Here is a 25,833-nt window from a genome sequence, read left to right on the forward strand (position 1 = left end):
TTGTGTCCATGTACAACTAAAAATACTTTCTAAAACTATTAAATTCAGGTGTAATTTTCTTTCTTGAAAATTTTTTGAAAATAACTTTTTTTCTACCACTGAGCTCCACTCCCATACCTGAGAATAACTTCTAAACACCAAGTTTCACAGTGCACGCACCATACGATTTGATATGTGATTTGTATTTATACAGTTTTACTAAATAAATCTGCAGATTTATTACATAAATTGAATATATGTACATATCTAAGTGCTCTTACATAAAAATGGTTTGGCATAATCCTGATCTGTTCATTGATAGCCATAGTATTACTGTTTGCACTAGTGTTTTTAATAAAATCATGTTTAATTTGGTCTTTTTTTATTTCAGCGAAGAATAGCTAGAATTCAACAGATAGAAAAGGACATACTGCGTATTCGACAACTTTTACAGTCCCAAGCGACAGAAGCAGAGGTTAGTAAATTGTCTTTTTTGTTTGCATATAAAAAATAGGCAGTTATTCTAAGAAAAGAAAATATGTATAATTAATGTGGCATCATTGAAATATGAACTTCTTCTAGAGAATTGATGATAATTTTTTTCATGAAATTGAATTATCAAAATTCAGTTGACTTGATTTCTTTATAACTGTTAGGTACTTAAAGTTCATAGAAACATCAATCAGCTGTCAATTTACATATAATCAGATAATTAATTTAACTATTATCATACTATAAGTAAATTTTTTCCTTTTTTAGAATCCATAGTATAAACTGATTTTATACATTTGCCTGTGTTTACTCCACAAAACCCATTAAAATGATAATAAAAGGATAAAATGAAAGGCACAAAGACCAGGGGAGGTGATGACAATAAACTCTGGGGAGCCAGAAAGCAAGTAAACAAATTGTAACCACTCTACCATGTTGAAGAGAACTGACCCCTGAGTAAGGGATAAGAAAAGCTATGAAGCAATCCAGTGTATACTCTGAAGTCCTAATAGGCTTTAAAACTAGCTACACTAGTTATCTCTGAATGTAAGAATTTTAAAAGGGGCTAAAAGCAGGAGGATTGATTTAAAATCTGTTAGGAAGTTATTGTAGCCTCCAGCACTTCACAACTGTGCACAGCTGGGTGACTGCTCTTTTCCAGTTCTAACAAAAGATGAGTAATTTCTTTTTTTCCACTCTGGAAAGGATGACAGTCTTTGGGTGGGGATAAACTTAGAGTAATTGAAGTTGGGGATACCAAATAAAAAATTGAATTAGTGAAAATTTACTTACTGAATGCTGAAACTCCCACTTATATCCAGGTTTGTCATCTTTAGGCAAGTTTCTGGAAAAAACTTCTTTAAAAAACATCACTAACTCAAGAAAAGAGTGCTAAAGATACTTAATGTTGGAAGATTCACCAAACAAAATAGCTCAGCTTGACTACATTACAGGGTCACTATACTTTACAGACTCCATCCTTTAGGCACAGAGCTTCATTTAAATTTTTCACAGTAACCACTCTTAAACATGGGTGGACACTAATGACCACAAGACATTTTAAGTTTCTAATAACAAAGATTATGAAAATAGATAATTTGTTCTTATGGGAAGAAGAAAACTTCAAAAATAAAACTAACATTAATATTCTCAAAAATAAAAGATAAAGCAAGAAAAGGATAGTGTACAAACTGAACATTTAGAGAATAAAAAAGGAATTTGTGGGAGTTAGAAGTATGATAGCAGAGCTGGGCACAGTGGCACACCCCTGTGCCACTCAGAACACTGAGGCAGGAGAATCACAAGTTCAGACCAGCCTTAGCAATTTAATGAGATCCTTAGCAACTTAGTGAGACCCTGTCTCAAAATAAAAAATAAAAAGGACTGAGTAAGGATGTAGCTCATTGGTAAAGCACCACTGGGTTCAATCGCCAGTACAAAAAAAAAAAAATATGACAGCAAAAACAAAAAATTGAATAGCAAGTTTAAAAGATAACCTCTCTGGGCATGGTGGTGCATGCCTATAATTCCAGTGACTTGGGAAGCTGAGGCAGGAGAATAGAAAGTTTGAGGCCAGTCTCAGCTGCCTAGCAAGACCCTCAACAGCTTAGCCAGTTCCTGTCTTTAAAATAAGAAAATTGAAAATTTTTTTCAGAAAGTAGAACAAAAAGACAATGAGGTAGAAAACAGAAAAAATAAAATCAGGATCATTCTAGGAGGATTCAATATCTAAATAAAAGGAGTTCCACAAAGAATTAGAGAAGCTAAGACCATCTGAGAAAATAAGATTTCCCAAAATCAAGGGCCATAGTTTTCCAAATGATATAGTCTCTCCAAAATCTGACACCACAGATGAAAATAGTCTCACACTAAGACACATTATGATGAAATTTCAGATAATAGGGTAAAAGAAAAACTTTTTCATAAAACCTAGAGAAGAAATGGAAAACAATTTCACATAAAGGAATGAGACTATAAATGCATTTGATTTATAATCAGCTAACACTAGAAGTTGGGAAAGAAGATAGCAATTTCTTAAAACTTTTGAAAAAAATTATTTTCAGTGATTTGGTATGAGTTCTTTTTTTTTTTTTTTTTTTTTTTTTGCTGTGCTGGGGATCGAACCCAGGGCCTTGTGCATGCAAGGCAAGCACTCTACCAACTGAGCTATCTCCCCAGCCCAATATCAGTTCTTTAATATAATTGTGTCCTACAATTGAATTCTGATGATAATTTACCTGGGGTTAGTATTAGTAAAAGTAGCAGAGAGATCTTATTGGAATAATAGAATAGAAATGTTCTAAAACAAGGTTATGGTGATGCTTGGTAAATTTTACTGAAAATCATTTAATTGTGTGTGTGTGTATTTTATGCTTCGTAATAACTCAACAAAATTGTTTAAAAGATTGTTTTCTACCCGTTTCACCTACAGCAGAAAACTTTAGGAAAGTTTTACAACTATGGAAATGAGGAGTTAAGATTATTCTTTCATAGGAATCAGCACCAGTCTCTTGTCTCCAATGTCAGTGGTAATTTTGGACACTGATCCAAAAGTGTAGGGTACCTAGAGCCCAGAGTCAAAGGAAAAATAAAGGGAAATAATTAAGGAAAGAGAAAGGAGGAAAGAAAATGAAGGCTGTTTTAAATAGTATATTGGGCTCTGAAGTGAGGCTGCCCGGGTTTGGTAATTCCAGCTCTGACTCTCCCATTTACTGAGTATCTAACTGAAAACTTGTTGTTTGTGTTCTCTATGCCTCGGTTTCTTTGTAAAATGGTGGTTATAATAGTAGTACATAGGATTGGCATGAAAATTAAATAATTCAATAGTTGACAAGTACATAGTAAACATTAGATTTTTTTTAATGTTTGTATTTATCATCACACCATAATCACAAATTTTTTCCTACCTCTCTGGCCTTTATAGCTCATTATTTAGTCATAGGCATTCTTTAAGGCTTATTCCTTTTTTTCTGTATCCTCCCTAAGGCAATCTTATTTATGTGCGTAGAGCTTCATTTACCATCAGATTTACCTGTTACTGCACTTCTTATATTTCTTTTGCTGCTTTCCTTTTGAAAAGTACCATCGTCTCTCATTTATTTAAATTAATGCATTCGCCTCCTAACTACTTTGTTTCCTGCCTACTTATACCATTTAAAATTTGACTTTAAAAAATCAATTTACATGTCCATTAGTGTATTAGTATTAATTATGTAGGATATAATGAGGTAGCCTCAGTATAACTTAGAAAATTCAAGAACCCCTTTTTACCATACTCAAATTCAACAAAATCAGTGTTTTTATTTTTTGCCTTTTTTTTTTTTTTTTTGGTTCTACTTTGCTTCTTATTTTTGGTGTTTCAGCCACACTGATTCTTTAATGTAGTAGAACAAGCCACATTTCCTCCTATTCCCAGTCCTTTGTGTATAATCATATTTGATTAGAGTGCTCATTTTCTATTCCTTCACCTTTTCCTATTAACTATTCTTCAATTCTCCATCCAAACAGCAATCCCTGAAACAACTCTTCCCCAAACCCCTAGCCCATGTCACATCCCTGTGTTAGGTATATTCTCATATCACCTTTCTTTCCTAGTACTTGTCAGTATTTTACTTCATTGTTTTAATTCATCATTTGAGTGCGTCTGAATAGACTATAAGCTTCAGGAAAACAGAGTAATGTCTAATTTTGCTAACACTGTATTCCCCAGCACATAGTACAAGTACCTGGCCATAGATGATGATGAGTAATTATTTTTTCTTTAAATATATTGACATCTTCACTTGTTAGTATCACATTTTTGTGGTCTAATACTAGTTTATTAATGGAAATGTTGCTTGTAAATTAGTTTAAGTCACATTTTCAATGGTTTAGGAAAGCTTAATGTTAAAAAACACTCCAGTGGAAACCATTTTGTAATATCCACTATTGTGTCAGATTTTTAAAGTATAATTTTTATTTTAGAGTATCATTTCCCTAGAGCAAGCACTAGGTACTTCTATAGAAGATAGTGAGAAATTATTTTATTTCTTTGACTCTGCAGTGGTGTTTTTACAAAGTGACTGCTTTATTCTAGATATAATCTTTTTTGAAATGACTGCTCTTACTGGATATAATCTGTCATTTTTATTTCATGTAACAGATGGTGGTTGCATTAGCAAGGTTTTTGGTTTTATTCATTCATCATCAAAATCTAAGAACTTGTCAGTTGGTTTCACGTGACTTTACCAGAAAATATGTATAAATATGCCTACACAAAAGGTATTAGTAAGCTTAGGGTGATAGTTTATTGTATTTATAGCCCTATTAAATGCCAGAATCATGTGACCTTGCAGAAAAGACAGTTATTTTCTAGTTGGGTTATATTCCTGATAGTGATGTGAGCACAGCTGGTGGAGGATGGTGTTTCTGTGAGTCTCAGAAAATCCTTTGTCTTGTGCAGCTCTAATGCTCAAGGGACACATTTCACTTTCCTCTTCCCGATGTAGTTGACTGTTAGCCGTACTGAAGGTTATGAAGTGTAATGTATAGTTCCATGCCTTTGTCACGCTATATACTTGATGCATTCAGAGCTTTAAAACAAAAAAGAAGCTGTGGGCTAAGAAAACATACACCATTTTTGTATGTAATGCTGTTAACTCCACATTGACAGAGATCATCTCAGAACAAGCATGAAGCTGGCTCACATGAAGCTGAGCGGCAGAATGAAGGTCAAGGAGTGGCAGAAATCAACATGGCAGCTTCTGGTAGTGGTCAGGTAAATACATTATTCTATCATATTTTTAAATGAAATATTTGAATATTCAAAAAGGAATATGAACTGAGATGGTTCTCAAAATGATCTATAAATCTTAACTATTTCCTTAGAATGGATATCTCCAGAAGCAGTCAGTATCAAAATGCTATCATTTGCCTTATACAGTTAACAATAATGCTGTCAGAATCTAAGTGTATTTTTGTAGAGCTAGATTGTGTTTCATTGTTAATCTAAAATGATTAGAATGATTAGTATGAGTAGAGTTTTTTTGAAACACTTTGTTTAGATATGCGATTCGACCTCATCGTTGATAACATTGAACAGGTTCATTCCTTCTCTAGGGCATTCTGTACAAAGACATTTTAATTTTTTTTTCTTTAAATCATGCTAAGAACTTTGTTAGAGTTCTTATTTTCTGTTATACTTCAGGATTACATAAATGTAGAAATTCAAATCTTACTGAAAAAGATGATTCTGATGCTCAGGAAAGTAGAGATAACCTAATCATGTTTAACTATCGTCATAGTATTTTTTAACATCAATAGAAATTGCCATAAATTTTCTATTTAAGTTTTATTGAACTGTAGCCTAATATGACAGAATGTTTCATTGGGGTGTTCTGTATTTCCCAAATTTTCTTCACTGAATAATTCTACAATGTAAACAAATTATTTAAAAAAAAAAATAGAATTTCACTAAGTTGAACTTAAGATAATTTTCCTGTCAATGCAAAAAAATTAATCTTTCTAGTTTACTTTTGATATGAAAAAAAAGAATGTTTCTTTTCGTTTATTAAAATTTAAAGCCTAAAATTCCTCATACTAAAGTATTTAAGTATTTAAATTTACTGAGTTATAACAGATATCCATTCATCATTACTAGTTAGCATTATACAGGAAAATTCATAAGTGGTAAATTACAACAAAAAGCAATTTTTTTTTTTTTTTTTTTTTTTTAATATAAAGACAGGGTCTTGCTAAATTGCTTAAGACCTCACTAAGTTGCTGAGGCTGGCTTTGAACTCACAATCCTCCTACCTCAGCCTTCTGAGCCACTGGGATTACAGGCATGTACCGTGGTACCCAGTTAAAAGCAATTATTTTTAAATAGCACATTTGAGTTATTTCTTTATTATTTGGGTAACTATTTGGAAAGTTTATATGTTCCTGCACATAGATAGAAGGAAGAAAAGTTCAGTCCTCCCAGCAGAGGGAAAAAAAATCATTTGCTTAGAATTAGATCTATTCTTTAGTCTTAGATCATTGTCCAATTTTTGTATACTTCAAAAACCTTATATATCCAGTAATGTATCTATAATAATGAGTTCTGTGTGACACTTACTACATCAGCATCATTCTAAGATTAGAATTAATGTCATGAATGAAAGCTGTTAAATTTTTTTAAAGTTTAGATGAAAATGTGGGTAGAATTTTCATAATCATGGGATGGTTAGAAAAACCATACGGGAAGGAACAATAGGTTTCACATTGAAATATGACATTTCAGGATGCAGAAAATCATAACAAGATTGTAAGACAAACACAAATCAAGATCACATTTGGAAACATTTATGATGAGCAAAAAGTTAAAATTCAAAATTATATATTTATCAGTCAACTATTTAAAGATTCTTTAAAAATGGGCAAAGAACATGAATAGTAAATAAAGAGAAAATTTAAATGGTAAACATGTGGAAAGACTATCAACTAATAATTATACATAAATATAAATTACAACTAAAATGAGTTTTTGTTGGCAAGTTATCAAAGATTAGTTACACAGTATTGATGCTAGTAAGTAAACAGGCATTCTTATATATTGCTATTAACTTTATGAAATAACCTTTCTGGGGAGCAATTTTGTAAAATGTATTGAAGTTTATAATGCCCCGCTATATAACTTATCACAGCAATATCCAAGTGCTGATGGGATAATCAGGATTAGTCCAACATGTTTGGAGAGATTCATCTTAATCCTATGTATAGTAGCAAAAAAATTAAGAAATAACCTAAGTGTACACGAATCAATTAATAATTGGCTAATTTATCTGTCAGCCAGCTGTGGTTAAGTGGTTCTGGAGTTGACAAACATGGGAAATTTCACTCCTTCACTAACTAGCATAGATCTTGTAACTAACTCTCTGAGCTTGTTTTTCTTCTCTAAAATAATTGTGAGAATTAAATGCAGTGTATGCTTAACACAGTTCTTGACATATAAGTGTCAGTGGAAGATAACAATTATTGTACTTATTAACAGCTATTGATAATTATTTTTTATTGTTATTTTTTGTTTTGTTTTGTTTTTTAGTTTTGGGGAGAGGTACCCAGGATTGAACCCAAGGATGCTTAACCACTGAACTATATATCCCCAGCCCTTTTTTGTTTTGAGACAAGGTCTCACTAAGTTGCTGAGATTGTGTTTGAATTTTCAATTCTCCTTTCCTCCTGCCTCAGCCTCCCAAGTTGCTGGGATTACAGGTGCGCCCAGCTTAATAATTATTTTTAAATTAACAAATATTTTTTATGACCAAATAGAATTGAAAAGGACAGACAGTAGCCTAATGGAACCTATGTGATACTCCGTGCAAATGTTAAAAATAATAAATTATGTGTTTATGTAGATATCTAACTTTTATTTCAGTCTTCAGCCTTTCCTTTTATTGTATATCCTCCACATTATATTCAAAGTGATCCTTCTAAATACAAATCTGATTCCATCACTTGTTAAAACCTTTCAGTGACTACTCACTGCCCATAGAATAGAATCCAGATTCTTTATCTTGTTACTCTTCCAGCAGTATCTTCCATTGTTTGCCCCCATTTCTTATTTGCCTTAAGTACAACTTCTTCAGCTCCTTGAGTACATGCAGGTGTTATGGTTTGGGATCTAAAAATGTCCCCCAAAGAGTTCATGTGTTAGGCAATGGAGCAGTGTTCAGAGGTGAAAAGATTGGATTATGATAGTTAAAACCTCAGTGCATTAATCCATCTATGGATTAATAATTCGAATGGACTACTTACTGCCTGATACCTGTAGACAGGTCGGCTATGACTGGAGTAAGTAGGTCACTGAGTGTGTGACTTTGTACTTTGTTTTGTTCCTGGTTCCTCACTCTTTATCTCTGCTTCCTGGTTGCCATGAACTGAGAAGCTTTCCTCTACCACATTTTTCCTCCTTGATGTTCTGCCCCATCTCAGACCCAAAGCAATGGATTTGACCCACCTTGAACTGAACCTCTGGACACTGAGCGCCACATCAACTTTCCCTCCTCTAAGTTGTTCTCATCGAGTATTTTGATCACAGTGACACACACCAGGCATTCCAAGTTGAAAATCTCTGCTTTGATTCTCTTGCACATGCTTTATTCATCCTTCCCTTTAGTTTAAATGTGACTTCTTCCTGAATGTTTTCCTTGTCCCCATCTCCCTAAAACAGATAGAGTGCTCTTAGCTATTCTATTTCTGATCTCATAGCACTTGGTGCTATTTATTGTTAGTTTCATTGATTGCCTTCCTGTTTTATTTTTTTTTAATATTTTGGTTTTTAGTTGTAGGTGTACACAATACCTTTATTTTATTTTTTATGTGGTGCTGAGGATCAAACCCAGGGCCTCAGGCATGCTAAGCAAGTGCTCTACCACTGAGCCACAACCCCAACCCTGCCTTCCTTTTTAAAGTTCTTTAAGTCACACTATATTTCTCTTGCTCACCATTGTACTCCAGTCAGCCAACCTGATACTTTGACAGAGAGTAAGCATTTAGTACATGCCTATCAGATATTAATAAACATCAACTTAGAAAAATAATGATAACTGTTAACTTAAAAATTCTGTGTGATCTCTCATTTTACATACATATGCACATATATGCAAAATGTCTGGGGAAATGTTACAAATAGTTATTACTAAGTGTTGGGATTTGTGTGAGTTTTACTTTTTTGTTTATATTTTTATGTATTTAAATTGTTTTTTATTAAACATGCAAAGTTTTTATAATTCATAACAACTGTAAAACCATTTTTATTTTGGAAAAATGGAAGGAAATACTGCCTTCATTTCCACTGCTTGATCACTAGGTTCCTTTTATGAAACATCATATATTTTATTTTAGGATAAGAATGGCAGAGGAGAGGGTCTGTTGAAAATAATAAATTAGGGCCCAGTATTCATCCTTTTTCAAAGGATGAATTCTGCCAGGCATGGTGGCACACACCTGTAATCCTAGTGACTCAGGAGGCTGAGGCAAAGAGAATTGTGAGTTCAAAGCCAGCCTCAGCAACAACAAGGTGCTAAGCAACTCAGTGAGACCCTGTCTCTAAGTAAAATACAAAAAAGGGTTGGGCGTATCGCTCAGTGGTTGAGTGCCCCTGAGTTCAATCCCTAGTTACCATATAGTTTTCCATACTGTGAACCTTACTGATAACACTCCCATGATATAGTTTAACATATTCCTTTATCTTCTGTATTTCCTATGAACTGGCAATTGGATCCAGAAATCTGATTCCCCCAAAAAGGATGATTTCTGATAGTGCCTTTGATTTCATTGGAAATCACAAGCATGTTTGTTTGGCAATAGCCATCATAGACTTGCCTACCAAATCAGTGGTTTGTATGCCACTAGTTCTACTAATACTACCTATTGGATTACTTTCTATCACTGTTTTAAAACAGCACAATAGCTATTCTCAAATCCTAATGTAAATGAGCAGCCTATGGTTTGGATCTGTGATTTTTTTATGTTGAGAGTCCTTTAGCCCTAGTCCCAGCTGGAGGCTGAGGCAGGAGGATCACTTGAGTCTACAAGTTCAAGACTAGCCAGGACAACACAGTGAAATTCCATCTTAAAAAAAGAGAGAGAAAAATTCCTTTAACCTGTTTTAATATAATCTATACACCATACATTTGAAGTTTATTCATTTCTTTTGTTCTGTTGTTTGCCTCAGAGGCAAAAACCATTGACACTCACTGAAAATGAAAATCAGTCTCTTTGAATTTCTCTGGATCAAGGTAGGATGCTCCACCGAAGCACCTGTCCTCGTGCACTTATGTCGTCCAACATGTGAGAGTTCATTCTGCCCCCTTTTACCAGGCCACATCTGCTCTGCAAGAGTGATCCTTAACAAAGTCTAAACTACTCTTTGTAAAATCCTTTGGTTTTTACAAAGACTTGATTCTTAGAATATTAGATAACCTTTTGTTGGCTTCACTTGGTTCTTAGAATAAAGATACCCTTTTATAATGACCAGTATAATTTCTATCTTGTCAGCTTTTTTTTTTTTTTTTTTTAATCTCATCACTACCTACAATTGCCTTCTTTGAGTACTTCATATTTACTGGGCACCCTCCTTCTGCAGCAAATGCATCTCTGTTCCTGTTCCATATAGTGCTTTTCTCATCCTCTTTTGCTCAGTTAACTCCAATTCATGAGTATCTAGTCTTAAGCATCAGTTTCTCAGACAGGCTTGAATAGATCAAATCTTACTGTGATAGGTTTTCATAGCATCTTCCTCTCCATGGAAGACTACCACATTTGCAACTTTATATTAATTTGTATAATTTATATTTATTTGTGTTCCCCCACGAGACCATAAAATCCAGAAGTGGACAAAAATCTGTCTCATTTTGTTCCTTTTCATGTTCCACAGTCCCTGATAAATAGAAGACAACAGTAAAAAAAATTGGTGGTTGGAAGGAAGGACTGATACCCTTGCTAGTAATAGAATTTCTTGATCAATTATTAATCTCCTTGAGAAATTAAATGGAAGGAAAAGCTAGAAATAAATTATACAGGCCAGATCCCCGCTTACTTACTATATAACTATATATTAAAATCATTTATTTCCAAAAGATTAAGAATGCTTTTCAGAATGCATACCTAGTATCATTATTATATCCCCCAAAAATCTAACAGTAATTTCTCCCCCCCCCTTTTGTGTGTGTGTGTGTGTGTGTGTGTGTGTGTGTGGTGCTGGGGATTGAACCCAGGGCCTTGTGTTTGCAAGGCAAACACTCTACCAACTGAGCTATATCCCCAGCCCCAGTAATTTCTTAGTAGCATCATTCAGTCAGTATTTGAATTTGTAATTGTTTCATAAATATCTTTTTCCTAGATTTTTTGACTTGGGGCCCAGGTAAGGTCCATGAATTTGGATTTGTTAGTAGATCTCTGAAATCTAATCTAATGTATAGGTGACCTCTTTGTCTCTTTTTGAAGAACTAAAGTTGTTTTTCTTACAGTTTTCGATACTATGAACTTTACTGATAACATTCCCATGATATAGTTTGACATATTCCTTTATCTTCTGTATTAACTTGTAGTTGGATCCAAAAATCTGATCAGATTTGGGTTCAATCTTTTTTTGGATACTACATTCTTAGAGGTGATGTGATGGTCTTCTGTCAGGAAGCACAAATATTCTGATGGAAGACCATATTATCATATTAACAGTCATTAATAATGCCTAGCTCCATTAGTTCATTAGGGATTACAGAATTAATTGAAATACTTATGTAAAGAGAAACTGCATCTCCCACTTGATTACTCTTTGATGCAGTTTGTACCCAAAAAAATCAAAGAAAATGTTTGCATCTTTATGCTCATCTGCCAGCTTTCACGGTTAGAGGCCAAAATTATCTTTGAAGTAGAACGTTTTTGAGTTACTTTCTAAAGTGAGCAAACAGAATCCAGGTATGATGCCTCACACTTGTAGTCCCAGCTACTTGGGAGGCTGATGCAGGAGGATAACTTAAGCTCAGGAATTTGAGGCCAGCCTAGGCAAGATAGCAAAACTGTCTCAAAAAAGAACAAACATCAAAAAAAAAAAAAAAAAAAATGTTAAACTGGGCACATTGGTACATGTCTGTAATCCCAGCAACTCAGGGGACTGACACAGGAGGATTGCAAGTTCAAGGCCAAGCTTAGCAATTTAGTGAGGTCTAATTAACTTAGTGAGACCCCTTCTCAAAGTAAAAAAATTAAAAGGGCTGGGGATGAAGCTCAGTGGTAAAGTGACTCTGGGTTCAATCCCCAATACCAAAAAAGAAAAATTTTTAAATAAAGTCAACACACAGGAAGATAAGAGTTCTAACCTAGCAGATGTAATTAAAATAGACTGTATCCCAACTTGCTCAGTGTAACTATCAGGCATAGTCACTCTATTCCTCCTCAATAAATATTTTGAGTGCCTATCATGGCAGTGTGTATTTTAAAGATGAATAGAAGGATGGGGCTGGAGTTATGGCTCAGTGGTAGAGCACTTGCCTGGCTTGTGTGAGGCCTTGGGTTTGATACTCAGCAGCACATGCAAATAAATCAAAATAAAAGATCCACTGACAACTAAAAAATTGAAAATATAATAAAGATGGATAAAAGGAAACCAGAAAATAGACAAGAGATTAAATCTGATATGTACTTGGAGAGATTCCCTCCAGCCATTTTTCTTATCCCTACCTATTACTTCTCAGCTTATTTTTCACTTTACTATTAATCTTTTCCCAACCTCTTCCACTTAGGAGATAATATAAAACTCAGTCATCGATGTTCCACATATGTTTACTAAGCATCTACATTGTGTCAGGACTGTTCTCCATCCTACCATATGGTAATGAGCAAAATATACATGCTCCCTTTTCTTTAGGAAACTTATAAGCTAGAAGACAATCGAGCAGTTTACAAAAGTGTGTTAAATGCTAAAAGAAAGCAAGTACATAGAGCTACAGGAATACACATTAGAAAACTAAAATTATACCTGGTTTTAGGGTAAAGTTGTTCCTGGAGGAAGATGCAAATGAACTTATATGACACCTGACAAATCTTTGAGCAAAGTAGACATAATCTTGGTGAAAGATGATGGTGGTCTGAGAGTTTCTTCTATGACCCTTAAATTTGAGAGTCATTTTATCAACAAATATCTGAATATCTCAGAATATTTAAGAAATGGAATTCATCAAGCTTTTATTAGAGGTTGGATGTGAGAACTGAGAGAGGAGGAGAAGTCAAGAATGACTCCCATGTTTCTGTTGTAGGCAGCTAGAAGGATAGTGGTGCAATTTAGTGATAACACTGGATAAAGAGAAGATTAGAGAGGAAAAATAATGTTTAATTTTGAAAATATTGTTTAAATATCTTAAGCCTGAGCCATTAAAGTAGAGTATGAGGTAGATATTGAATATTTGGGTTTGGAATTAAGAAAGGCGAAGAGTGTGATCACTGAAGGTGTGGAAGATTTTTGCATCCCCAATCAGTGTATGTGGGAATATGAAAACCTAGACTGAAATCCCAAATCAATAGAATAATGTTCCAAAAGAGAGGAAACAGTTAATAATGTCCACCATTTCCAGGTAGGTGAAATGGAATAACTATAGGGTAAAACTATTGATGAACCACAAGAAATGTAAGCTGGAGTATGTAGAAAGATCCATGCACTGAATATTCTGGTCATTTCAAAGAAGCAATATCTTAGGGAAAATTAAATGCCAGAAAGTAAGAAGAGCAAGATCAATCTTCTTTGCTGTCTTCATACTCTGGAGAGTGATAAGAACTATTCCAATTTGGGAAGTATCTCTGCAGATCCTAACCAGCATAAAGAATCAAGACCCATGAAGGGAGTTAAGTTTGGAAAGGAGAGCCACTCTGGATTCTAGTGTTCTTAATCCAACCTGAGGTGTCCCTGTGTGGGCATAAGTAGATTTTTATATGGGGGGATATTTTAAAGACCTCTCATTGGAATTTTTTAAAATTAACTTTATTGAAGAAAGATTAACATAAAATGCACCCATTTTAGTGTTTAGTTGAATGAATTTTAACAAATGTCAAATATATATTCATTTTGAGTGGTCATACTTTGAATGACATATTTAGTTATTTACCCTATAGATGGTTCATTTGGAGTTCCTTCATATAAAGTTGTCTATATAATCTAAATTTTACTATTCTATAATATGCTTAATTTCTAGGGTTTAACTACACGCATGGACCATGAAACAGCCAGTGTTTTGAGTTCTGGTAGTACACACTCTGCTCCTCGAAGACTGACAAGTCATTTGGGAACTAAGGTAACAGAAGATTATAAACCCTGGTTCCTAATGCTATTAATATTTTGCTAAGACATTCTTCATGTATATTTTCTAGAAAAGAATTCTTATTCAGTTTCCATGATGTCTTTTTTTTTTTTTTTTTCTTCCTTTCTTGTGGTACTGGGAATTGAACCTAGAGCCCTATGCATGCTAGGCAAGCACTCTACCACTGAGCTACATCCCCCGCTTTATGCCATCTTTTCATACAAAAAAGCATAAACAAAGGAGAAAAAAATTATTAAAAACCTGGCAAATTAGGTAATTGTTCATTCTTTTTCAGCCTCATCTTCCACTTGTCTGCTCCAGCCAGACTAGCTTGCTTCCTGAATTGCCTGTAATTTTCTGCCTCCATACCTTGTCTGCTGTGGCATACATCACTACCCCACCACAAATGGTTGTAACAGTCCTAGCCAGCCTCCAAAATTCTTCTTGGGCTTTGTTTTTCTAATTCTCAGGGTCCCCTTAAGCTTTCCAAGTGATCCACTTACCTGGTTTGAATCCCTAATAATTTGAATGAAGCTCTCTTGTGGAAAACAGAGACTGTTTTTTTATGTATCTTTTTCAGCATCTAGCGCAGTGTCTATACATAATGAGTGTTTAATATTTATTGAAATGGATGGAAAAACTTATTGAGGTTGAATGTTACTCAGTGCTGATAAGTGAGCTTTCTTAAGGTAGCTCAGATGTTAGTAAATCTTTAGGATCATAGGAAAATGTTAGAAAGAAAATATTTGTTTTAAAGCCAGAGGCTTTGATGGGCGTGTACCTATAATCCCAGCAACTCAGTAGGCTAAGGCAGGAGGATTGCAAGTTCATTGTCAACTTGGGGAATTTATAGAGATCCTGTCTCAAAATAAAAAAAGAACTGAGGATGTAGCTGTGGTAGAGCACCCCAGGGTTCAATCCCCAGTATCACAAAATAAAGCCAGAGGCTTTAATAGTATATTAACTGAGATGAGATTTTAATGTTTCTAAATAATACATTTTCAGTTAAAACTAAATATTCCATTCTTTTCATAGTATTCTCTACATACTTGACTCTAAATAATATAATAGTTCTTAGGAAACACTGAAATAACTAATTTTGATTTAAGAAATGCATTTGAAAGTAATCAATGATATGGTCAATATGAAGCTTAATCCTTTTTATAATTCACAATAGTTACTACTTGAGATCTCTTATGTGCCAATAACTGTGGAAGGTGTTGTATGTACGTTGTCTCTAATCCTTTCGAATACCCCGTGAGATATTCTTATCTCTCTAATGAGAAAACAGAAGCAAAAAAATAAGTTCACAGTGCTCTTAGGTAATTAAATTGAAATTTAACTCTAGATCTCTTTTACATCAACACATAGTTTTTACTATGAAGAAAATTTATAATAACAGTACTGTGTGTAAAAACTGGCAGTTAGAATACCATTTCCTTTTGAAGTGGTTTGTGCCTGATAAAGTTAAGACTTTACTGTGTGTTTTGAATGCCCGGCCACTGTCCCATACATGTATTATTTCATTTAGCCTTCACAAATTTCTCTGTTTTGTAGCTCAGAAAACTAAACCTCAGAGAAATAAAATAAAATAACTAGCACCACCCAGCTTGTTTGTAAGTGATGGAGCAAAATTTGAACCTAAATCTGATGACAACCTATTTATTCATAGTCCTGTATTTTCTTCCTAAAATTTTCATATCTAAAAGTATATGTGTTTACACATTCAGAGCAGCATTTCTCAACCTTGGCACTATTAGCTAGATAATTCTTTGTTGCATTGTGGGATGTTTAACAGCATCCTTGGTCTCTATCCACTAGATTCCCTTAAAACTCCTGCCTCACCTTGTTACAACCCAGAATGTCTCCAAGATATAGCTAACTAAATGTGTCCTGATAGGGGCAAAATTGGTCCTTATTGAGAACAACTGAGTTAAAGAGATAATACTCTCTACTTTTTTATATAATAGCCTCTAGCTTTGAAATGAAGCTGATGACAGTCCTGGATAACTAGGTACTATCTTCCTGTTTCTAATCTATTTCTAAATAAATTCTTAGAATATCCTGTCAGAGTAACTAATGCTTACCCCAGTTGACTTTAAAAAAAAGAAAAAATGACTCCAAGTCCTGGCTTTATCACTCCTTATGTGACCATGGCATTTTCATTTTTATGACAAAATATTTTTGCATGTATAAGAGAGAAATCATTAATTTTAATAATATAATCTGATCAAAATTAATGATTGTTTTGAATTAGTACTTAGTAAATAACAATTGTTGCAAAATGTTTTCTCTTGATTATAATTGTAGATTAAAAGAAATATTACAAAATGGATTTAGATAAACCACATTCCTTGTTGTGTGTATACATGAAAGAGACATCAGTTGATTTTGCCTCCTCGTTAGTCAGTTACCACCCCCTGATCCAGACAAATAGCATTTAAGTATGAAATGACCTACTTTCTTTTTTCACACTGTATAATATCACTGCTACTATTTATTCATATAAACACCAATTATTGGTTGTTGTCTAGATTTTGATATAATACCATTTCTTCATCCTGACAGGTATTGTTTTTTGTTTTGTTTTTTAATAAGTTACAATAGCTATCCCATTCATCACCTCATTAGTCTTGGCTTTTAGATATATTAAAGTCATAATTTTGTTTCTAAACTCATTTGGCCCACAGGTGGAAATGGTGTATTCATTGTTGTCAATGCTTGGTACTCATGATAAGGATGATATGTCACGAACTTTGCTAGCTATGTCTAGCTCCCAAGACAGCTGTATATCCATGCGACAGTCTGGATGTCTTCCTCTCCTCATCCAGCTTTTACATGGCAATGACAAAGACTCTGTATTGTTGGGAAATTCCCGGGGCAGTAAAGAGGCTCGGGCCAGGGCCAGTGCAGCACTCCACAACATCATTCACTCACAGCCTGATGACAAGAGAGGCAGGCGTGAAATCCGAGTCCTTCATCTTTTGGAACAGATACGAGCTTACTGTGAAACCTGTTGGGAGTGGCAGGAAGCCCATGAACAAGGCATGGACCAGGACAAAAATCCAAGTATGTTGTTCTTTGTAGCGTACATCATAGTGCATGTTTGAAAGCAAATATAAAAGTTTTAGATTAGAAAACTTTTTAGTTAATATGTTGTCTTTATGAGTGAAGGCATTAATTCATATTAGCTATCTGTGCTACTAACATATATATATAGCTTAAGTCTGTATTTTCCTAGAAAAATTTAACAAAGGAAAATGTTATATACACTACTCAGCAACCAAAAAAGAACAGCAAATCAAAAGAAATTTATATAGTCAAAGCTTAGCAGAGCTAGAAAGAACTTGAACAATTGTTGGTTGCCCTTCTCTTTCATTCCATAGGGGAAGCTCAGAAAAGCAATTTTACATAAGTTCCTCCAGCTATTAGTGACCAAGCCATAATCTTTCACATATGCATACCAGTCTGTTCAGTGGATGCTGTATGATCCTCCAAAAAAAAGGGAAAGTATCATCATCTCCATTTTACAGATGCAGAAACTGAGACTCAGAGAGGCTAAAAGACTTACTGTGGCCTCACATCTAGTAAGTGACAGAGACAGGAACATAAACAGGCCAAATGTGCTGTCAGCTCAGTACTCTTCCTACTTGCTCCAGGCAATGGACCCCAGTTGCTGGTGGTAATAAACCCCACATTTCCTTGCTCAGTAAGAGACCCTTGTTCACTAGCCCTTCTCCCTCAGGAGCAGGGAACATAGAAGTTGAGTCCCTTGGGGACATAACTTCATTCCTGTAGCCAAGAACCAACATCAGTAAGTATATAAGGTAAGGCCTTCCTTCACCCAGTAAGAATTAATGCACGTGTACATACATGCACACACACGCACACAGGATAAGTAGATGATTGTTTCATATCAGCCTATTGATTTGGAGAGCAGTAAAAGGAATTATGGTGAAAACATGACTTAGGAAGCTACAGCAGAGTTTTTTCCAAACTTAAGTATAAAAATGATTTTAAATCTAAAAATTTTTTAAAGCCGAGCTGATTCTTTATATCTACTGTCCTAGGAATAAGGAGAGCAAATAAGATATATTATTGAGAGAACATTGCCTTTCTGGATTAATTCTTGGCTATCCACAATTAATAGAAATGGTCCACATTATTACTTACTTTTTTTTTTTTTTTGCTTGTGGTACTGGAGATTGAAACCAGGGCCTAAGGCATGCCAGGCCAAGGCCAAGTGCTCTACCACTGAGCCACATCACCAGCACCACATTATTACTTCTGAACAAATACTTTTTTTAAACTTTTCAAAAACATCAAATAGTAAGTTTTGAAACCTTGTACATAAGCCAGGTGTGGTGGCACACACCTGTAATCCCAGTGATCCAGGAGACTGAAATGGGAGAATCTCAAGTGCAAGGCCACTCTTAGTCCCAGTGAGACCACTTCAAAATTAAAAAAAAAAAAAAAAAAAAAAAAAAAGATTTTTTTTTACTATCTTATATCAGTCTAATAAACTTTCTCTACTAAGTATTACATTGGCATTTTCATGCATTCTTTTTCTTTCTTTTCTTTTTTTCTTTTTTGTTATAGTGAGAATTGAACCCAGGGGTGCTCTACCCCTGAACTAACTTCCCCAGGTTTATTTAGTTTTATTGAAACGGTCTCACTGACACGCCTACGCTGACCTTAAACTTGCAAGTCTACTGCCTTAGCCTCCCAAGTTGCTGGGATTACAGACATAAGCCACCATATTGAACCTCCCCCATGAGCTTTTATCCCACATTTATGACAATAGTTTAAATTGAAGTTATAAACAGAATTAAACATTTTATTCCAAAATGTTTTTATTCTTTCATATAGTGAACATACATAAATTTGGAGGGCAGAATATACTGGGAATTTAACCCAGGGTTGCTTAACCAGTAGCTAGTGAGCTCTGTATCCCCAGCCCTTTATATTCTTATTTTAAGACAAACTCTTAAGTTGCTTGGGGCCTCACTAAATTGCTGAGGCTGCCCTCGAATCCTCCTGCTTCAGCCTCCCGAGTCACTGGGATTACAGATATATCCCACCATGCCCAACTAGTAAACATAATTTTATATTATTAGATATGTAAATTATACCATAAACATTCACAGAACCTTAATCTAATAGACTTGGTCAAGGACAGATGAGCAGTAAACATTTTTATGGAACCAAGAAAAGCTTTTATTCATTTTCTGTTCCTCGTTTGTAGTATTTATTTATCCACTCAGCAAATATTTGTCAATCTATTAAATTTATATGCACTAGGGATATATTAATGATCCCTGCATATTTTTAAAGTATAATCATTGTTTTTCAAGTAACAAAACATTACGGTTTACATCTATTTTATTTTTCAGTGCCAGCTCCTGTTGAACATCAGATCTGTCCTGCTGTTTGTGTTCTAATGAAACTTTCTTTTGATGAAGAGCATAGACATGCAATGAATGAACTTGGTAAGACAGAAATGTTTCTTAACGCCATAGACAAATACTGATGGGTTTTTTAAATCATGGTAGAAACTCAATACACTAAATGAAGATATTCAGTCACTGATGAGTTGAGATATAAGGAAGTATACTTCTATTACCAGCTGCTTCCTCCTTGTAGTAAAATACCATTACCTGGTTTCCCTGGGAGAAAGGGTCCTGAATCTATAAACTGCTACCCTGTTAAAAACTACCTTGGATTTTCAAAATCTTAGCCAATGATTGAAAAAAATTATCAAACAGGACCCTTCCTTGTCCCTGTTACCAGGGTTGACCCATATGACAGTTGACGAGAGTAATCTGAATTATTTTAAAATATAGAAATTTCATTTTCCTTGAAATCTGTCAGTCATTTCTGATGAACACCAGGAAGAATTATTAAGCATTTCATTTATCTTCATAGTTTTTGGTATTTTACTTGATTTTCATCATAAGTGGCATGGTGTCTTTGGAACTGATTAATATAGAAACACATTATGCTAGAAACATTTCATTAATTTTGGAACAATAAGTCCTTTGGGTATGTGTTATCATACACTCTAAAACTTATGTAACCTGCATTTGTGCACCCCATTTTTCATGTAACGATTTTTCTTTGATTTCTAGGTTCATTTTGCATATGTGATATTTATAAATTTCATCATGCTGAGCCACCTCATGTGAGCTGGATTTTTTCATGCCACAAGCAAGAAGCATACACTGAGTTTCCATCTTAGTGTAGCTGTGCCCTTGCTTATTATGCTGTTTGTGTTACATTACATTCCAGCCTCCACTTTTTATTCCTGTCACCCTCATCATTGTCATTCATCATTTATCTTATAAGGGATTAAAGTCATGAGACTTAAATGCAGAGAACTTGCACAGCCAAAAATGAGTGTTGTCTCCTTCAGAGTCATCACTTTGGGAGGCTCTGTACTTTGAAATTTCAGACCTACCCTCCAGCCATGCTTTCTTCCCCACAGGCCCACCTGATTCTCTTTCCTCCCCCAGTATTCTGTGGAATCTCAGTTAATCTTGAGTTCTCCCCTCAGTAGTCTCAGCATTTGTAAAATTTTAAGTTTTTTTAATGCTAATAATAATGGGAAAGGGATACAAATAATAAAGAAACAGTAAATCCAGTTTTAAGATATTTTTCTATTATAAATGTTCCTATGTTCCAATGGACTGTAGACTAGGACTGACACATTAATCATCTGAATTTCAAACTAAAACATAGACTCAGTATTTGTTCCTCTTCCTTCTTCAGGTAGGAAGGCTACCCGGGGCATTTCATCACAGGAGCTAGGGCAGGGGCTTTCAGGTGAGGAGCAGGATGGGGCCTCTGGGGGTGTGACTGCTGGGGACATAGCCACAGGGATTACCCTCCTCTCACTCCTAGTCTCCAAATTTGCACTGGGGCAAAAGGAGAATTAAGGTTTGTAAACTGACGGAAGATAGTATAAGATAGCACAGGTATCTGGCAGTAAGGAATAGGGAAGAAATAAATTCCAATTAGATGAAAGGAAATCCTTAAGCTCAGTCCATTGGGACTGTCATATGTACATATACAAAGATCGTGGTCATTTAACTTTTTACCTATTAGTATTAGAAGTTTTAGACTATATATATGATATTAATCTGTCCCAGAAACTGTGCTAGGCACTAGAAATTTTGAATAAGACATGGCCCTGGCTTCCAAAGAACTTATGATTTATTTGCATTAGTGTTTTACAAAGTTTCTAGATCATAACATCACCAGAGACACTTGTCAAAACATTTAGATTCTCTGGCCCTATAGCAAACAATCTCCATGGAAAGGAGACTAGGAATCATATTTAACAAGCAGCCAAGATGATGCTTATGATCAGGAAACTTTGTGGAACATTGATCTCTATAGAATATTGATATTGAACTCCTGATACTTAATTTAGAATGGGGCATTTTGTGCTAATGGTGGCTGTCTAAATCAAGTAAAACAAAAATAGTATACTTAAAAATTAAACATCATCTCTGTATTCTCTCTTTTTTTTTTAAGAATCTGAATTAAGGATTCTGTTTAATGTCACTTGAGACAGTTGGTCCCCCATTATTTGTAAGGTTACAAGATACCATATTGGACAATAATTATGTCCATTTAAACAACTATTGCCTAATATAGACACCAAATAAAATGTATAAGGATGTGCTTATTACCTTGAAACATCCTAATTTTTCTTAGGGCAACCAGTTATTATTCTGTCAATCATAAATTTGCATATTTTACTGAATTCATTTATAGTTTTAGCCTATGAATTATATTCTCTACCTCAAAATTCACTGAAATCTTTTCTTCTTATTTGCCTCTTTTCTTCTCATTTGCCTGTCATTGTAAATGGATATCTCTTATATCTGATATGCCAGATTTAATTAAAGTGCCTGTTTTTCATTAGTCATGTTCTTCGTGGTTTTGTTGACATCCATCATATCTTTCTTTAATCTTGTTCTCAGAATCAAGTCCTAAAATGTTTAGTTTTTCTATACAAGAGTATTCAAGTCTTTGACAATTTAATGCCTTCTTGGAACCTTCTTTAGATGCACTTTTTTCTTAAGAAACCATTCCAAATATTGCTATACCACGCAGGATTTTATGAAGAAACAAGCATAGGATAACTTCACTGTTGGTATCCTGCTTCATGATACTTGACATTTTGGGGATCTCATTATTATTCTGAGCCACAGTCTTCAGGTCTATAGTGACTCTGATAATGTCCTGGGTTAGAATTCTGTTATTGTACTTCTCCTTTATCCAAGTACAGTATCATCCACTCCCAAGACTTCAGTTACCATGTTAGGGTTAGTGTCCAGTGTTTTTCAGATTTACATCTTAATTCTAGTTCTCTCTCCTGAGTTTTAAACACATTATCATACTTCCTGACTGACATCTTCCTTTAGGTGATATTTCAAAGATTTTAATTCAGCTGTCACAAACTGAATTTCTTACCTCCCCCATCCCCAAATCTCCAGTCTTTCCAGAATTATTCTTGGCATCCTAATCAATCCACTTGCTTAAGCCAAAATTTTCAAAAGTCATACATGACTTCATTCCTATCCCCTTCATCTAGTAACTGAGTACTTTAATTCCACTTCTTAACTATATCTCAAATCGATGTTTTTCTTTTCATCCACAGTCCAAGCCACCACTGTCTCTCTTCTGTAGTACTTTGTCTTATGCCACTCTGCTTCCAATCATAATCCATTCTACACATTGCAGGTAAAGTAGTAGTCTATTTAGAAAGCACATCTCATTATTCTTTCCTCTGCCTAAAATCCTTAATGTGGCATAGAAAGTCTTACATGATTTGGTATCTACCCATTTTTGTAGCCTCATCTTGTGTTCCTTTCCTTGTTGCTTTATATTTCAAGCCCAAGAGCCTTTGCACATGCTATTTCCTCTTCCAGGATACATCTTTCTCATACTTTCTCCACCATTGTTACATCCTCATTCTTCCTTAAAGATTCTTAGCCTTTTTCTAAGGACCTCCTCCAACCCTAGGTCTAGGTTAAATCCACTTACTAACCCTGTACTTGAAATGTCTGTCTTTGCTCTAGTCTGTAAGCTTCATGAAGACAGTGACTAGTTTTGGTTCACTGATTTTATAGTTTCCACCATCTCAGGTAAATGGAAGAAAAATCTTTCTGAATATGGTTTAGATTTTCTTTTAACAAATTAATTTTCACTTACCTATCGTCAAAGTCATCTGTCATTTCTGTTAGTCATAAATATTTGCATGACTCTTCCTATAGTTTAATCCCTTGGCCTGGAATTCTTGCCCCAAGATAGAACTTTGTTTGCAAATTTGCAAAAAATTCCCAGATCATTTATAAAACCATAATGTACTAGACTTCTTTCAGATTAATGATCTGTTCAGACTTAGTGTCCCAGAATTGCCTGTCTATATTCATCTTCCTTTTTTCTGTTAGCCACTTCTCTGTAAAAAAAAACAATATTCCAAGTCCCATGATGATTGTTTGATGATGAATAATATTTTTAACAGCTCCATATGCATTTTTATCTTTCTTTTGTTCATTCCCTCACCATTTTGCTTCACTTTTTTTTTTTAAACCCTTCCTTTGTTGTCTTTTCCTTTCCTTTCCTTTTGTTTTCCTCCTTACCCTCTTAGTGTTGGCCACTGTGGGCACTGTCGAGCATACCCAGTGGTAAGAATCAAGGGGAAAGAAAATACCAAATCCTAGTATAGGTGGTATTTGATACTATCAAAGAAGAATAAAGAAAAATTTTTTTAAGTACAAATAGTTTTCTAGAACTTAGAAGTTGATTAGACATTCTTTTTGATGAAAAAATAATCTTTGCTTCATGCACAGTTTCTTTTAAAAGTTTCATTATTCCTAAGGGTAATTATTTGACAAATAAAGAATATTAATTAAGCCCACAGTGTGTGACAATGAAAAGTGTTTTTATAAAGCCCTAATAGTAAAATAAGTTGCCTTTTTCTGTTGATGTTCAGAAAGACCTAGTGATAGAAAACAGCCATCTTCATGGTTGACAATGTATAGTATATGTGCAATAAGTAGAAGATATACTCATTTCATTCAGTAAAGCAAGGGACCGGAGGGTGGAGAAACTGGTGGAAAATGGAATATTTGTTGGTTGTACTTAATAAATATGTTACACAAAAGTCCTTTATAACAGTTTTTGTGGCTTTTAAACCTAAAGGCAAATTTAAACCATATACCCTCATTCTTTGAGGTTTCTTTTTCCTAATATTTAAGTTATCAACTTGATGCTAATTTGTTTTATTTTAGATTATTGTCTTTTTCCTCTTGCCCTTTTTAAATTAGGGGGACTACAGGCCATTGCAGAATTATTGCAAGTGGACTGTGAAATGTATGGGCTTACTAATGACCACTACAGTATTACTTTAAGACGATATGCTGGAATGGCTTTGACAAACTTGACTTTTGGAGATGTAGCCAACAAGGTATGTTTTCTTAAGATCTGTCTCTTAAGATAGCTCAGGTTCATAAGTTAGGTCAGGTTAATTTACTTTCACACAAACTACTTTTCACTTATTTTCTCTATCTCCCTTCTAATTAGACAATGACTAATAAAAACCTGTACTTCAGATTCACTGCATATCCTTACTCATTTGGTTGTGCTTTGCCTAAACAAAGGCAAAAGTATATCTACAGGTAGAACACCGTAGTGAATTTGTACAATTATATTACAAAATTGTTCCTATGAATATGAAAATCCTGATAACCAAGGCAAGTGTTGGACACAAATTGATTCCATCCAGATAAAAGACCTTACTTTAAAACCCTTTGCTTATATTTCTTATCATCTATTCACTTTATTTTTTCAGTTTTACAAAGGAACGACAAATAGCAGAGAATTGGGAGGGCATCTATCATTTAGGTAATCTTGTTCTGCATCTTTAACTGGTGAAGTATCAGTTATGATTAAAATTGAACAGTGAAAACTAGGTTTGACATTTAGTAAGCACAGCTTCAGGTTACCTTGTTGATGACACTGTTTAATATCTAATTTTACAGGCTACACTATGCTCTATGAAAGGCTGCATGAGAGCACTTGTGGCCCAACTAAAATCTGAAAGTGAAGACTTACAGCAGGTACCACTTAGAATCTCAAATGTTTTTCTTGGATATTAGCAGTTTAATATTCTGATTTAAGCCATAGCTCTGTATTTATTATCTCATGTTTAGAGTAAGGTTTCAGTAACATTAGAATAAAAGAAAATATTTACATTGTAGGAATTTATTTGCTACAAGTGGAGCATTCCTAATCCAAAATCTGAAACTTTCTGAGTGTCAAACATAACAGCACAAGTAGGAAATTTCACACCATGAAACTTCATGCATAAAATTATTAAAATGCTTATCTAGGGGCTGGGGGTATAGTTCAGTTGGTAGAGTGCTTGCCTTACAAGCACAAGGCCCTGGGTTTAATCCCCAGCACCAAAAGAAAAAGAAATGCTATATAAAGTTAGCTTCAAGTTATATGTATAAGATGTATATGAAACATCAAT

At 34.4% G+C, this 25,833-nt stretch overlaps 1 protein-coding gene across 12 annotated transcripts in view; it reads left to right on the plus strand.

The window, feature by feature from the left end:
- Apc (APC regulator of WNT signaling pathway) overlaps positions 1–25,833 on the plus strand; it is a 137,779-nt gene that overhangs the window by 93,521 nt on the left and 18,425 nt on the right. For 5 of the 12 annotated variants that reach the window (XM_047555011.1, XM_047555012.1, XM_047555013.1 and 2 more), the window contains 8 exons: positions 371–454; positions 5,123–5,227; positions 14,181–14,279; positions 16,976–17,354; positions 19,679–19,774; positions 21,054–21,107; positions 24,626–24,765; positions 25,340–25,417. In XM_047555011.1, the coding sequence (XP_047410967.1) occupies positions 371–454; positions 5,123–5,227; positions 14,181–14,279; positions 16,976–17,354; positions 19,679–19,774; positions 21,054–21,107; positions 24,626–24,765; positions 25,340–25,417 (1,035 nt within the window). The remainder of the gene's footprint in view (positions 1–370; positions 455–5,122; positions 5,228–14,180; positions 14,280–16,975; positions 17,355–19,678; positions 19,775–21,053; positions 21,108–24,625; positions 24,766–25,339; positions 25,418–25,833) is intronic. The other 7 variants (XM_047555018.1, XM_047555019.1, XM_047555015.1 and 4 more) reach the window with 4 other exon arrangements.

This window comes from Sciurus carolinensis, chromosome 6, assembly GCF_902686445.1.
Source record: "Sciurus carolinensis chromosome 6, mSciCar1.2, whole genome shotgun sequence".
In the NCBI taxonomy this organism is placed as follows: domain Eukaryota; kingdom Metazoa; phylum Chordata; class Mammalia; order Rodentia; family Sciuridae; genus Sciurus; species Sciurus carolinensis.